The sequence below is a fragment of the Oryctolagus cuniculus genome, chromosome 17 (assembly GCF_051225735.1).
Source record: "Oryctolagus cuniculus isolate XC-2025 breed Fujian yellow rabbit chromosome 17, ASM5122573v1, whole genome shotgun sequence".
NCBI lineage: Eukaryota > Metazoa > Chordata > Mammalia > Lagomorpha > Leporidae > Oryctolagus > Oryctolagus cuniculus.
In genome coordinates, this window is record NC_142883.1 from 53894702 (window position 1) to 53910944 (window position 16243).

General features: G+C 46.9%; 1 protein-coding gene across 1 annotated transcript in view; it reads left to right on the top strand.

Annotated features, from left to right (window-relative positions):
* The window catches only part of CFAP52 (cilia and flagella associated protein 52), a 59445-nt gene that overhangs the window by 15750 nt on the left and 27452 nt on the right, over positions 1 to 16243 (top strand). The window contains exons 4-7 of the mRNA XM_002718974.6: positions 140 to 276; positions 9111 to 9239; positions 11618 to 11717; positions 13191 to 13307. Of these exons, the coding sequence (XP_002719020.4) occupies positions 140 to 276; positions 9111 to 9239; positions 11618 to 11717; positions 13191 to 13307 (483 nt within the window). The remainder of the gene's footprint in view (positions 1 to 139; positions 277 to 9110; positions 9240 to 11617; positions 11718 to 13190; positions 13308 to 16243) is intronic.

Genomic DNA, 16243 nt, shown 5'->3' on the forward strand with positions numbered 1-16243 from the left:
AGACATTCGGAGAGTAAAGCAACTTATGGAAGATTTCTCTCCCTGCTCCCCCCCCACCCCGCCAACTTAAAAATTCAATAAGTAAATAGACAATAATTTAAATTTGATCTATGATCTAACGGTGCCTTCTTGCCTCCAGGCAGATATCATCTTGTGGGATTATAAGAAAAGGGAGCTGATTGCCCGGCTGTCACTTCACAAGGGCAAAATCGAAGCCCTGGCCTTCTCACCCAACGACTTGTACTTGGTATCACTAGGAGGCCCAGACGATGGAAGGTAAGGAAACGAAAGCAAGTTTACCCATTTCCTGCCGTGGGTGTTTCCAGGAGTGTCAACCAACCTGTCCCTGCTACTGTTCTCTCTGAGCCTGTCTGCATTGGAGAACGCATTAAAAACACAGAGAGTAGTTGTTCTGACCCCTGGCCACACGTTGAAATCACCCGAGCATGTTTAGAAAATGACCAGTGCCCGGCTCCACTTTCAGAGACTGGTTTGTTCTGCCTAGGTTCTAGGAGTTTGTAAGTTTCCCAGGTGATTGAGACATGCAGCTAAGTCCAAGATCCACTGCTGTCAAAGAAAGGCATCATTGTTGTCATCATCATTGACGTCAAAGACAATGGCTTAGTTTCTTTGGAGCACTTACCATGAGGCAGGCATATACTGAGCGCTTCAGTGGCATTATCTCATGCAAACCTCCCAACAACTCCATGAAGTGGACGTTGTTGGCACCAGGTGACGGATGAGGAACTAAGGTCACCCTCTGAGAAGTAGCAGAGCCAGGGGACAAACCCTGGCATCATGGAAGACATCTTCAACTTGACCTTGCCAAGCCATGATCTCTGCCTTTGAGGAACTCACCATCAGGTCCCGTGTATAGGGGAACACACAGGAATGATATGATGGGCAGGGAAGGTATATTAAAAAGTAGTCTATGAGGGTAATTCAAAACGTTTATGGAAAATAGAGTTAAAAGCTAAGTTTATTTTGGTACAAAATATCTTTTAAATCATGCGCAATTTTTCAGAGTGAACTTTCTGAAGACCCTCCATATACATGGATTTCAAAAAAAATTTGTACAAAAAAATTTTCTAATTCCATTTTTCATGAACTTAAAGAAAAGTTTAATCAACAATAGGTGTGTCTGTTTGCGGACTTCACTGTGAAGTTTTAATATGTGTATGCAATGTGCAATGAACAGACCAAGGTAATCAATATCCCTCTTCTTTGGAGACTTGGAGCTTCTTTTTTTTAAAAAGATTTATTTTATTTATTTGAAAGAATTACAGAAAGAGGTAAGGACAGAGAGAGAGGTCTTCCATCTGCTGGTTCACTCCCCAGATGGCCTCAATGGCCAGAGCTGCACTGATCCAAAGCCAGGAGCTTCTTCCAGGTCTCCCATGTGGGTGCAGGGGCCCAAGGACTTGAGCCATCCTCTACTGCTATCCCAGGCCACAGCAGAGAGCTGGATCGGAAGAGGAGCAACCGGGACATGAGCCGGCACCCATATGAGATGCCTGCACTTCAGGCCAGGGCTTTAACCCGCTGCACCACAGTGGTAGCCCCTGGAGCTTCTTTGTTCTATTTGCTCACACAATATATACGCTAGCTTATTGTGAACTGGTCTACCCATTATGCTGTGTAACACTAGGAACTTGCTCCTACTGAGTTGGTACGTGTTATCCAAACCCACTCTGTCCCCACACCCCTCCCAGCCTCTAATAACCATCACTCTGTGTACAGATTGAGGTTTTATTAGTTTCTGTATATGGGAGAGAATATGCAGTATTTGGCTCTCTGTCTGGCTTATTTCACTTAACATGATATCCTCCAGTGCCATCCATTTGGCTGCAAATGTCAGAATGTCGTTTTCTTATATAGCTGTACAGTAGTCCACAGTGTATGTATACTACATTTTCTTTATCTGTTCACCTGATGATGGACAGTTTGCTGGATTCCATATATTGCTGTGATAAACACAGTGTGCTGGAGTAGGTATCTCTTTGATACAATGAGTCCATGTTTTTTGGTTATATGCTCAATAATGGGATTACTGGATCATATAACAGTTCTGTTTCTGGTTTTTAAAGGAATTTCCATGCTGATTTTTCATAGTGGCTGTACTGATTTACATTCCCACCAACAGTGTGTAAGAGCTCCCCTTCCTGCACGTTCTTGCCAGTATTCATTATTTTCTGCCTCTGGTTATAGCCACTCTAACAGGGGTGGTTTCAATTTGCATTTCCCTGATGGCCAGTGATATTGAGCATTTATTCGTTTGCCATTTGTATTTCTTCTTTTTAGAACTGTTTATTCAAGTGCTTTGCTTAGCTGGGTTGGGTTGCACGCACGTCTGTGTGTGTGTGTATGTATGTGTTGTTTATTGAAGTTCTTGATGCATCTAGATGTTAATCCTTTGTCAGATAAGTAGTTTGCAAGCATTTTCCCCCATTCTGTCAGATGTCTCTTCAGTTTCTTAATTATTTCCTTTGCTGTGCAGAAGCTTCTCAGTTTGATAAAATCCAATTTGTCTAGTTTTACTTTTGTTGCCTGCCCTTGTGGGACTGTACCGAAAAAATCATTGCCTATACCAATGTCTAGAAGGGTTTCTTCTAGTAATTCCATAGTTCCAGGTCTTACATTTAGGCCTTTGAGCCATCTGTAGTTGATTGTTGTGGATAGTGAGATGTAGGGATCTAATTTCATTCCTCTGTATTTGGTATGCAGTTTTGCTAGCAATGTATTTTGAAAAGCCTATCCTTTCTCCAGTGTATGTCCTTGGCACTTTTGTCAAAAATCAGTTGGTGGGGAGCCAGCTTCATGGCTGTGGTTAAGCTGCCGGGAGCTGGTACCTGCCCCAGCTGCTCCACTGCCAATCCAGCTTCCTGCTAGTACTCCTAGGAAAGCAGTGGAGGATAGGCCCAAGTGCTTAGGCCCCTGCCACCCACGTGGGAGACCTGGATAAAGCGCCTGGCTCCTGGCTTCAGCCTGTCCATGCCCTGATCACTGTGGCCATTTGGGGAGTGAACCAGCAAATGGAAGATCTCTCTCTTTGTCTGTCTCTCCCTTTCTCTATCACTATGCCTTTCAAGTAAATAAATAAATCTTCACCCCAAAAAAAAAAATCGATTGGTGGAGTTGATATTGCAGCATAGGGGTTTAGCTGCCACCTGCAATGTTGGCACCCCATTCGGGTACTGATTCAAGTCTCAGTTGCTCTGCTATTGATCCCGCTCCCTACTAATGTTCCTGAGAAAGCAGCAATGACGACCCAAGTATTTGGGGCCCTTCTGCCCATATGGGAGTCCTGGATGGAGTTCCAGGTTCCTGGCTTTGACTTGGCTCAGCCCCAGCCATGGCAGCCTTTTAGGGAATAAATCAGCCAGATGGAGGATCCGTGTGTGTGTGTGTATGTGTATAACTATACCTTTCAAATAAAAAAATCAATTGACTATATCTACGCGGATTAATTTCTGGGTTCTCTCTTCTATTCCATTGATCTATGTGTCAGTATTTATGCCAGTACCATGCTGTTGTAATTACTGTAGTTTTGTAGTACTTTTTGAAATCAGTTGTTGATACCCCCAGCACCCAAAGCCAGGAGCCAGGAGCTTCATCTGGGTCTCCCATGTGGGTGCAGGTGCCCAAGTACTTGGGCCATCGTCTGCTGCCTTCACAGGCACATTAGCAAGAAGCTGGATGGAAAGGAGAGCAGCTGGGACTTGAACCGGCACTCCAGTATGGGATGCCAGTGTTGCACGTGGTGGCTTAACCCGCTGCACCACAACACTGGCCCCTCTTCTCTTTCTATTTTGTGTATGTGCTGTGTTAGTGGATTTTGTACTGTCCTGTGTCTTTGTGATGGTTATCATGATCCTTTTACTCCTAACATAGGACCCTCTTCAGGATTTCTTAGAAGGCTGGTCTGGTGGTGATGAAGTCTCAGTTTGTGTTTGGAAAATACTTTATTTCTCCTTCACTTCTAAAGGGCAGCTTCACTGGATATAGTATTCTTAGTTAGAAGGTTCTTTTTTTTTTTTTTTAATTTCTCTTTCAGGACCTTGATCGTATCATCTCTTCTGCCCTGTGCAGTATCTGCTGTTAGTCAAATGGGTTTTCCTTCATATGTAACTTTACATTTTTATCTCATTGTCTTTGGGACTCTCCTTACTCTTAACTTCTGACAGTTTGACTATACTGTACCTTAGAGGATGTGTTTTTAGTTGAATCTGGTGGGTGCTCCTTGAGCTTCCTGTATCTGAATGTCCATATCTCCTAAAAGATTTGGGAATTTTTCTACTATTATGTCATTAAACAGGATCTCAGTGCTTTTCCCTTCTCTCCTACTTCAGGTATCAAGTAATAGGAATATTCATTCACTTAATGGTAAAACACACTCTTCTTTTTATTTTTGTCTAGCTGTATTATTTAAAAAGTCTTGTCCTTAAGTTTGGGGATCCTTTCTTCCACTTGGTCTGTTCTGTTGTTGAAATATTTTTTATTTCATTGACCTAAGTTTTCAGTTCCGGAATCTCCGGCTGATTCTTCTCAGTGATTTCTGTCTCTTTGCTGAACATCTCATCCGTATCACACATTGTTTTCCTCACTTCTCTGAACCGGATCCCCTTGCATCTGGTTGAATTTCCTGAGGATCCTTATTTTGAATTCCTTTTCGGGCACGTCATAGCTTTCCTTCAGATAGCGATCTGTTCCTGGAGCACTGTTGTGTCCTTTCGCAGGTGTCCCGCTTGCTTGCTTTTTCATGTTTCCGGTGTCCCTACGCTGCTGCCTGCACATCTGGTGTAGCAGTTCCTTCTTCCTCACGGAGTAGCTTTTGTTGGAAAAGGCTTTCTGTTCAGATGGGATGCAAGGTGTCAGTTGAGCCGTTGCTTTGGCTTTGATTCGAGGTGAGCCCAGAAGGGTAACCGCTGAGTGATTTCTTCAGCCATCACCAGTGTCAGCAGTGTCTGGGAACGCTATAGTTATCAAGTTTGCAAAAGTTCATTTTTCATGTTGGGAAGAGCAATCAGTTCGGTACATATCCCTGTGTAAATGTTGAAGGAACATAATCTGTAGAAGGAAAATAACACTCAAGTTTTGTGTAAGAGTTAATGTCTGGGTAGACTTTTACGTATTTCCCTGTTTGAGCTTTCGAGGGTTGTCACAAAGGAAGTTGGTATGTATGTGCAGTTAACATGTTTACAGTTCTTTTAATACATGAAAGTCAATAAAATTTTCATTATTTTTCTTCCTCCAGTAGTCCTGTGTGACCGGTCATAACTTCCCCAGGCCGTTTCTGATTGTTTTGATGAGAAACATGTGCAGAAATCTTCTGTTAGCATTGTTAGCTCAACTTAAAGCAGCCGTTCTCAACTTGGAGCAAATAATGACCTGGGGAGATTTTAAAAACACCGATGCCTGTGTCCTACCCCCAGGGATGCTCTACCTCCTTCCAGAGGGACTAGGCTTTGGTCCCTAAGCCAAGGTTAATGTGGCAAAATTGTTCATCTGCTTTGTGAGTGTAAACTTGATTTTAGGCTGTTTAAAATTTGTTTACAGAAAATTGGAGAATTTTGAGAAGCCCGAAGGAAAGCAAACCTTTTTCTACTCAGAAAGCGCAACATGCTCATTTCTGAACAGTCCCTGTGGTGCAGAGGATGCGGTTCTGCACATGGCTTTGGACAATCAGGGGTCGGCCCTGAATGTGTGGGGAGGGTTCACTCTACCCAAACCGCCTCGCGCTACTCAGAGGTTCGGAAACAGCAAGGGAGCTACAAATTATGGTGGGCATCCTACAGTCTGCGTCTAACTTTCGTATTTTGTAGCCTTCTCATGACATTCTTTTGCATTGAGGTGATCACCATCCATGCTGTAACACAGCCTACTGTGTGGCTAGCTTCTACCATAAATGTCTTCTGTCTGTGTCCATGTGGCTTCTTGTTTCTCATTCTTCCTAATGACTGCAGAGTGCTGTGTTGTACAGATGTGCAGGAATTTATTTGGCCAGCTCTCTCTGTGTGAGGGCACTTCATTTTTAAATCTGAAATTTGGTTTTGAAAAAATTAAAGCTACCTCTAGCCACGGTTTCTAAAGAAACTGTGTCGTCCTGCTGTGCAAAAGGATCCAAGATTCCAAGTATGTTTCCCAGAGCCATTCTACAAAGGCACTTGGCTTTTTTCCTCCCTTGATTGAGATTTATCTCACACACTATAAAGTTCACCTGTTTACAGTTTGTAACTATATATTGTATAGTTGAGTGGCTTTTAGTGTATTCACAGACTTTTCAACAATTGCTGTGATCAATTCTGAAGCTTTTTTTTTTTTTTTTTTTTTTTTTTTTTTTTTGAGAGGCAGAGTGGACAGTGAAAGAGAGAGAGACAGAGAGAAAGGTCTTCCTTTGCCGTTGGTTCACCCTCCAATGGCCACCGCGGCTGGCGCACTGAGGCCGGCACACTGCACTGATCCGATGGCAGGAGCCAGGTGCTTCTCCTGGTCTCCCATGGGGTGCAGGGCCCAAGCACTTGGGCCATCCTCCACTGCACTCCCTGGCCACAGCAGAGAGCTGGCCTGGAAGAGGAGCAACCAGGACAGAATCCGGCACCCTGACCGGGACTAGACCCTGTATGCCAGCGCCGCAAGGCGGAGGATTAGCCTAGTGAGCCGCGGTGCCAGCCAATTCTGAAGCATTTTAAATACCCCAGTAACTCCCTGTCTAGGGCCAGCATTGTGGCACAGCGGGTAAAGCCGCCACCTATAGCGCCAGCACCAGCATTCCATATGGGCACCAGTTTGAGTCCCAGCTGTTCCATTTCTGGTCCAGCTCTCTGCTAATGTGCCTGGGAAGGCAGCAGAAGATGGCCCAAGTCTTTGGGCCCCTGCACCCATGTGGGAGACCCACAGGAGGCTCCTGGCTTCTCTCTGGCCCAGCCCTGGTCATTGCAACCACTTGGAGTGTAGACCAGGAGACAGAAGATATAAATCTCTCTCTCTCTTCTCTCTCTCTGTCTCTGTAACTCTACTTTTTTTTTAAAGATTTATTTATTTTACTTGAAAGTCAGTTTTACAGAGAGGCACAGAGAGAGAGAGACGGGGGTCTTACATACGCTGGTTCACTCCCCAAATGGCTGCAATGGCCTGAGCTGCACCAATCTGAAGCTGGGAGCCAGAAGCTTCTTCTGGGTCTCCCACGTGGGTACAGGGGCCCAAAGACTTGCGCCATCTTCTACTGCTTTCCCAGGCCATAGCAGAGAGCTGCATCAGAAGTGGGGCTGCTGGGACTTGAGCTGGTCCCCATATGGGATGCCGGCACCACAGGCGGCAGCTTTACCCACTACACCACAGCGCCAGCCCCTCTACCTTTCAAATAAATAAAATACACCTTTGAAAAAGCAGCTCCCTCTCCACTGACTATCACTCCCCATCGCTCCTCCCTGTGGCTCTAGGCACCTACTGATGTATTCTCTGTGTCTGCAGAGCTGCCTGCTATTGATGTTGGACATAAATGGAACCATACAGTACGTGGCCTTTTCATGACTGGCTTCCTTCCCTGAAAAAAAATGCTTTTAAGGCTCAGCCCCTGTGGCACAAAGCAGCATGTCACTTTTCATTGTCCAGTAGTATTCCTTTGTGCAGATGTCCCACGTTTTCTTTACCCGTACGTCAGATGAAGGACTTTTGGGTCACTTCCACTTTTAAGCTGTGATGAGCAATCCTGCTGTGAACATGCATGGACGAGATTTCATGTGGACATGTTGTTGTTTCTCACAGATACAAGGCTCCTGATTTTCACAGTCTTTGTTTTTCAGTTCATACTCTCGATATCGTTTTAACTTTTTTTTAAGTGACTGGCCTCTCAGTTTTTCTACTGTAGATGGCATCAGTCAGTTTCTGTCATGAAAAAAGAAGAAGATGCAGCTTCCTGCTTCCCCATTCTGGGGGATCTTGGGTGTCCCTGGATTTTAAAGAGCACCTGCGATCATACGTTCCATATGTAGGAAGGTGGGGCCATACAGACAGGCGTGTGTTCACGTCAGCAAGATTGGTACACTCCGCACTGTTTCCCTTTAGATATTTTGATTCAGGGCTGGCACTGTGGAGTAGCAGGTAAAGCTGCCACTTGCAGTGCCGGCATCCCATGTGGGCGCCAGTTCGAGTCCCGGCTGCTCCACTTCCAATCCAGCTCTCTGCTATGGCCTGGGAAAGCAGTGGAAGATGGCCCAAGTCCTTGCACCCCCACACCCGCATGGGAGACTTGGAGGAAGCTCCTGGCTCCTGACTTCTGATTGGTCCATCTTTGGCCATTGTGGCCAACTGGGGAGTGAACCAGTGGATGGAAGACCTCTCTCTCTCTCTCTCTCTCTCTGTCTCTCTCTCTCTCTGCTTCAGCTTTTCTGTAACTCTGCCTTTCAAATAAAATATTTTTAAATAAATAAAAAAATAAATATTTGGATTCAAATGTTTGACATCACATCCTCTACTTTCCCAGAATTTTTTGGTCCCATTGCTCAGACATTATTCAGCTGAGGACAAGGTTTTACACAACTGTACCCAGCAAGAAGAAAACACGGCTCTGAACAAAGCATAGTCCCCAGCCAGCAGCATTTGCTTTATCTGGAACTTGTGAGAAAAGTGCCTCCCCCAGCCCACCCCAGCACTACTGAACCACCAACTCTGGGGCTGGGACCCCACAGTCTGGGTTTGACTAATTCACAGTCTGATTCAGGTTCATGTTCAAGTTCCAGAACGCTGCCCTATGTCATCCTCTTCGTTGCATTCTTTTTTTCTTTTTCTGGAATACATTCCCAAGAAAGATTTTTACCCACGATGCCTGCGTGGTAAATTTCGCTTTGCGCATCTGAAAATGTCGTCACATGAACATCTCGTGTGATTGGTGAGCTCACAGCTTTCCTCCAGACTTTTGAAGTGTCACTCGTGCGTTTTGGCACTGTGTTGGGCGGGGGAGGGGGTCGCCAACGTCATTTTTTGCTGTTGTTCCTTTGTGAGTAACCTACGTGGTTTCTTCTTTCTAGAACCACTCAAACGGTTGTTTCTTATTCTGAAAGCCTGTTTTTCCCCCCGATTTTTCCCCCCTCTGGTCCTTCCCGTCTGGGCAGCGTGGTGGTATGGAGCACAGCCAAGAGAGAGGCCATCTGCGGCAGCCCCGCGGCCGGCCTCAACGTCGGCAACGCCACCACCGTGGTCTTCTCCAGGTGCCGGGACGAGATGTTCGTCACTGCTGGGAAGTACGTGTCTGCGGCTCGCGTTGTCAGAACCCATGGGTTCCTCTGCTTTCCTGTGCAGGAAACGGGGTCTTGCCAATCTGGGAGAACAAATCCCTTACACCGGAACTGTTGTGACTGTCGTGACCTCGTCGTCCCTAAAAGTCCTTTCGGCCAGAAGCAGTCTAAATACGGCCGTTTGGAAATTCTGTGGTTCCTGCAGGAGAGACTCCGCGTGCCTGCAAAGCTCAGCTCAGCTTGCTTCTTTGTCGCTGAGAACGCGTTATCTCCCATCTACGCTCACGGAGTAATTTGCACAATTGCACAGATTCATTTGCTGCTTGATATTTCTTACCACCTGCTCTTGATTTGGGTCTCAGGAGATGATAGTTTGCAAGGGAACTGTGCCAGCAAGTTTCAGATGTTTAGACTATCAACCATATGAGATCATTTCCAGGAGGGTCAACTTCAAAAAAAAAAAAAGATTTATTTTATTTATTTGAAAGGCAGAAAGGTAGGGAGAGAGAAAGAGATATCTTCCATCTACTGGCTCATTTCCCAAATGGCTGCAACAGCCAGAGCTGGGCCAGACTGAAGCCAGGCACCTAGAACTGTACCTGGGTCTCCCACCTCGGTGCAGAGACCCAGGAAATTGGGCCATCATCCACTGCTTTCCCAGGTACATTAGCAGAGAGCTGCTAATGAGAAGTGGAACAGCTGGGACTTGAACTGGCACTCTGATGTGGGGTGCTGCCATTGCAAGTGGCGGCCTAAGTCACAGCACCCGCCCCAAGTCGGGTCAGCTTTAACCAGCGCATGGTGACCCAGCTGAGCGTCTGAACAAAGACCAGCATCTAACAGATTCATAATCAGAGCCACAGTTGGAGTCAAAAGGGGGAGGCTCAACATATATAAAATTGTGCTTTTAAAAAATATCCTGCGCTCAGGGCTGGCACTGTGGTATAGCAGCTAAAGCTGCCGCCTGCAGTGCCGACATCCCATATGGGCACCAGTTCGAGTCCCAGCTGTTCCACTTCCGATCCAGCTCCCTGCTATGGCCTGGGAAAGCAGTAGAAAATGGCTCAAGTGCTTGGGCCCCTGCACCCATGTGGGAGACCCAGAAGAGGCTCCTGGTTCAGGGCTTCAGATCGGCGCAGCTCCAGCCATTGTGGCCAACTGGGGAGTGAACAAGCAGGTGGAAGACCTCGCTCTCTCTCTCTATCTGCCTCTCCTTCTCTCTCTTTGTAACTCTGACTTTCAAATAAATAAATACATCTAATATGTAATATATATATATATATCCTGCACCAAGTCAGAAGGGAAAAACCTGAAAACAGGACTGAACCAAAGTGTACATGTGTGTTGGATGGAACTGACCTTTCCAGTCCGCCTGTGAAAGGTGCAGGCTGTTGGTTGCTTTTGCTGTCAGACTGCAGCATTTGTGCTGTGCTATGTCTCTCTTCCTGCCCGTCCCCGCCTTGGCGATGTGCAGTGTGCATTTGTTTCATGGCTAATTCCGAGGGCGGACTCATTCAGGGGCTGTGAAACTCACTGACCAACTTGAAAGCCAACCCCTACCAGGCAAATTGGTTTTTGTTTGTTTTTTAAGATTTAGTTATGGCCGGCACCGCGGCTCAATAGGCTAATCCTCCACCTAGCGGCGCCAGCACACCAGGTTCTAGTCCCAGTCGGGGCGCCAGATTCTGTCCTGGTTGCCCCTCTTCCAGGCCAGCTCTCTGCTGTGGCCTGGGAGTGCAGTGGAGGATGGCCCAAGTGCTTGGGCCCTGCACCCCATGGAGACCAGGAGAAGCACCTGGCTCCTGCCTTTGGATCAGCGCTGTGCACCGGCCGCAGCGCGCCAGCCGTGGTGGCCATTGGCAAAAGGAAGACCTTTCTCTGTCTGTCTCTCTCATTGTCCACTCTGCCTGTCAAAAAAAAAAAAAAAAAAAAAGATTTAGTTATTTATTTAAAAGAGTGACAGAGAGGGAAAAACAGAGAGACAGAGAATCTTCCATTTGCTGGTTCACTTCCCATATGGCCACTACAGCCAGGGCTGGGCCAGACCAAAGCCAGGATCCTGGGACTCCATCCAGGTCTTCCATGTGGATGGCAGGGGCCCAAGCATTGGAGCCATCATCCTCTGCTTTCCCAGTGTCACTAGCAAGCAGCTGGATTGGAAGCTGAGCAGCCAGGATTCAAAATTGGCACCCATAAGGTGTCGCAGGCAGCAGCTTAACCCACTGTACTACAACACTGGCCCCTAGATGATTAAACTTAAAAAAAAAAAAAAAAGTGTTAGCACTCTTACCTTCAGCGTCTCCTTCAAGAGAATATAAAAAGAAAAAAAAAGATGAATATTAAATGTGTGTTTATATGAATATGATTTTTTTTTTTCATTTTAGTGGGACAATTCGAGTATGGGAACTGGATCTTCCAAACAGAAAAATCTGGCCAACTGAGTGCCAGACAGGACAGATGAAAAGGATAGTCATGAGCATTGCCGTAGGTGTTAACTTCAAGCGCTATTTTAAGGAACTATTAGTGCATGCGCCTGGGGAGAGAGGGAGGTGTGGACACATGGGCTGTTGATGAAGAGACACAGGTGAGAGAGCATCTCACTTCTGCAGACTGGGAGACGCTGCCTAGACACAGCCTGGGGCGGTCTGGCTCACTGGGACCCGGGCTGTCATCGGACAGCCAAAGCCTGCTCGCCAGAGGGAAGCGTTACAGCTGGGTGCCACGCAAAGCCTGCAACACATCCCTATGCCACCCGTGTTATTTCTGCCACCGGGAATAAAATCTCTTAACAATGAAATTCACTGTTGAAATGCAGTCTCTCCCACAAAGAGCAATTATTCATATATTTAAGACGGGTATTCCTACACTCGTACTTACAACTTCATTCTCCACTTACTCCTCGTGTTGGACACATAGTCACTTTATAGACATGGGAAAAGGTGAATGTATCTTCTTTTATCCCGGGAGCCCATTGCAGAAGTCTGAACAGTCTACACTGGCAGAGATGCATGTTCACGTCATATCAGACTCAAATAGATTTTCAGACCCAATTGTGCAGGAGAATCACTGGATTCCAGTATTTCCTCCAGTTCTTTGTTTGTTTGTTTGTTCCAGATTCATTTTATTTATTTGAAAGGCAAAGTTACAGAGAGAAAGACACACACAGAGAAAGAAATCTTCTGTCCACTGGTTTACTCCCTAAATGGCTACAACAGCTGGGACTGGGCCAGGCTAAAGCCAGGAGCCAGGAGCTGCATCTGGGTTTCCCATGTGGGTGGCAGGGACCCAAGTACTGGGGCCACCTTCCAATGCTTTCCCTTGTGCATAAGCAGGGAACAGGACAGGAAGTGGAGCAGCCGGGACTTGAACCTACGCTCACATGGGATGCTGGTGTTCCAGGCGGCAGCTTAGCCTGCTGTGCCACAACGTCGGCCCCTTCCTCCAGCTCTTTTTTTTTTTTTTTAATTAATTTATTTATTCGAAAGGCAAAGTTACAGAGAGCCAGAGGCAGAGAGAAAAAGAGGTCTTCCTTCTGCTGGTTCCTCCCAAGATGGCCTCAGTGGCTGGAGCTGTGCCAATCTGGAGCCAGGAGCTTCTTCTGGGTCTCCCACGCGGGTGCAGGGGCCCAAGGACTTGGGCCATCTTCTGCTGCTTTCCCAGGCCACAGCAGAGAACTAGGTCTAAAGTAAAGCAGGCAGGACTCGAACCCACGTCCATACGGGATCCCAGCACTGCAGGTGGCGGCTTTACCCACTACGCCACAGCACCGGCCTCCCTCCAGATCTATGTTTGGTTCTAATCCTGCTCACCTTTGAGTCTGGGGACATGGACGTAGGCATGAGCTTCTCTGTAAGTCTTCCTTGGGGTTTCAGGCAAGGCTCATGCCCCCTCTAATCGGGGCCCACTGGCGCCCCTAGGCCAGGCAGCTCCTTAGGTTTCTTTGCCTCGCTTCCCCAGATGGCCGACGACGACAGCTTTTTCTACCTTGGCACCACGACTGGAGATATCCTAAAAATGAACCCCAGGACCAAACTGCTGGCCGACACTGGACCCGTGAAGGACAAGTATAGTCTGGTGAGTGGACCCTCACAGCCTGCTCTGCTCTGACCACCTCTTCCCCTGACTGGCAGCACCGACTCTCGTTAAGAAAAACATCTACAGACTAGAGAAAGAGTGACGAATGCAAGGCCACACCTAAATTTGCCAAGTGCACCGGCTGCTTCTCTCCGTAAGCCCTCATTTCTAGCAGAGTCACTCCTAGGTGTCTGCAGTTAGGGACTCAGAACCACACCCCTTTGTTAGCTCTTCAGAGCACGGTGCAATTTGTAGTCATGTTGGTTTACGTCATAACACTGCTATGTCCAGCACTCCAGAAACTTCCGAGGGCTGCTTCTACCAAACTTTTGAGTTTGAAGGCTTGTGCTGCATTCTGCACCTGCCTATCTCATTTCTGATAACAGAACAGATGGCTCTAACTAAGCTTAGATACTTCTCCACTGAACATATATTCTCAAGAAACCTTGAAGTGCAGCACAGAGCTCCTGGGAAAATGTCAGGGTTTTCTTAATCATATAATCATTTAATATTCAAGCCTTTGAGGTGATCCATAAAGATAGGAGGAAGTTCTAGAAGAAGGGGAGAGGAGTTTAAAATAATCCCACGGGCGATTAAAGGGTGCCCCGATCAATGTTTTTCAAATTATTTACTTTTTTAAAGATTTAGTTTGTTAACTGAAAGGCAGAGTGACAGAGAGAGAAAGAGAGACAGAGAGCTAGAAAGAGATATTCCATATGTTGGTTCACTCCATGAATGCCCAAAACAGCTAGAGCTGGGCCCAGACCCTTAATCTCAATTGTCTACATGAGTGGCAGGGACCAAGTACTTGGGTCATCGTCTGCTGCTTTCCCAGGTGCATTAGCAGGGAGCTGAATTGGAAGTGGAGTAAATGAGACTCCACTTACTTGTCATTTCCAAATGGCACTCCCATTTGTGATGCTGGTATCATGAGTGGCAGCTTAGCCCAGTGTGCCACAATACTGGCCCGTCAAGTTATCTTGGGGTGAGGGAATTCCAATATATTAAAAAAATAAAATTAAAGTGCATCAAGTTCAAGGAGGGCAAGGCTTGGAGCCCGGCCGGTTCTAACTCTTGAGACACTTTCAAAGGACTTCACAAAGCCCTACCTAAAGCTACTGTTGTACCTTCTCAACAGTTGGGGATCAAGAGCCTGTCCAGAAAAGACACTGGCTTTGTCAGCGTCCCGCAGACCTTTGGCACTTACGTGTCCTACGGATGTTTTCATTCCCAACCACTCAGGTCTGATGGGAAATTCCACAAGGCAGTGGTCCCAAGACCCCTTTTATATGAGTGGAGAGAAAATAATGCATCTGGAGTAAAGGGATGGGAGGTGCCACTGAGGACATCTGTTTCGAGTATCCAATGGTCTTGGGAAGTTACCTGTTTGAACTTTTGCTTAAGTATTTGCTCTGTGGTTAGAGGGAAACTTAGAAAGGCTTAAAATTGAGCTATGAGGCTTCAGTACCAAAGTAAAGATGATGGTGATGATGACGATGGTGGTGGTGGTGGAGGTATATCTTGTACAAGATCTCTATGAGGAAAACTACAAAACTCTAATGAAAGAAAGCAGAGAACTAAATAAATGGGGATATAGTCCATGATCATGGATAGGAAGATTCAATGCAGCAGTAATAGCTCAGATGGTTGAATTCTTGATACCCATGTGGGAAGCCTGGATTGCATTTCTGGGTCCAGCTTCAGGTCTGGACCAGCCCCAGCCATTGTAGGCATTTAAACTATCAGATAGGATCTCTCTCTCTCTCTCTCTCTCTCTTTCCCTTTCTCCCTCTTCCTCTCAAAAATATTTAATTAAAATTTTTTTAAATAAAATAAAGTTCATATAGGGAGGCAGAAGACCCAGAATAACTGACATAATACTGAAGAAGAATAAAGCGGGAGGAGTGACACTGACCAATTTCTTTCTTTTTTAAAGATTGATTTATTTATTTGAAAGTCAGAGTCACAGAGAGAGAGAGAGGAGAGGCAGAGAGAGAGAGAGAGAGAGGTCTTCCATCTGTCGCTCCCCCTCTTCGTGGAGGAACGACACCAAACCCCGCCTAGGCTTCATATCCGAGTCACGGCACCATTATGTCGCTCCCCCTCTTCATGGAGGAACGACACAGGACCCTGCGCTGTTCTTTCGTCTGCTCGGCCCTCCCCGGGTTTGCTGCTGGTTCTTCCCGGGTTGGCTACTATCCCTTCCACCTCCGTGGAAGGGCAGTTCCCCCTGGCCACATTCCCCACTTCCGCAGGGGAGCGGCACACCGCCGGCCGGCTTTCTCGGGGGCTGCACAGGTGTTCCTTCAGCTAGATGTTCCCCTTAGATGTTCCTGGTGCATGCCGTCTCTCTCCTCCTTTATAGTCCTCCTCCGCCAATCCTAACTCGGCTGCCCACACGCCGAGTACGCTGCTCTCCAATCAGGAGCAAGTCCTACAGTTTATTGGTTGAACTGGAGGCAGCTGTGCGGAAGCTGTTTACTTCTCTCCCAGCGCCATATTGTGGGAGAGCAGATGCATAGAATAAGTCTTAATTCCAGTAACTCAGTCCAGTCCGGGCTGCTCCCCACATCCATCCACTGGTTCACTCCTCAATTGGCCGCAACCGCCGGAACTGCGCCAATCCGAAGCCAGGAGCCAGGAGCTTCTTCCGGGTCTCCCACGTGGGTGCAGGGGCCCAAGCACTTGGGCCATCTTCTACTGCTTTCCCAGGCCATAGCAGAGAGCTGGATCAGAAGTGGAGCAGCCGGGACTAGAACCGGCACCTATTTGGGATGCCCGTGCTGCAGGCAGCAGCTTTACCCCCTACACCACAGCGCCGGCCCCCGCCTTTTTTCTTGTTTATGATTTTATTTATTTATTTGAGAGGTAGAGTTACAGAGAGAGAGGGGGACAGAGAGGAAGATTTTACTTCCGCTGGTTCACTCCCCAATCGG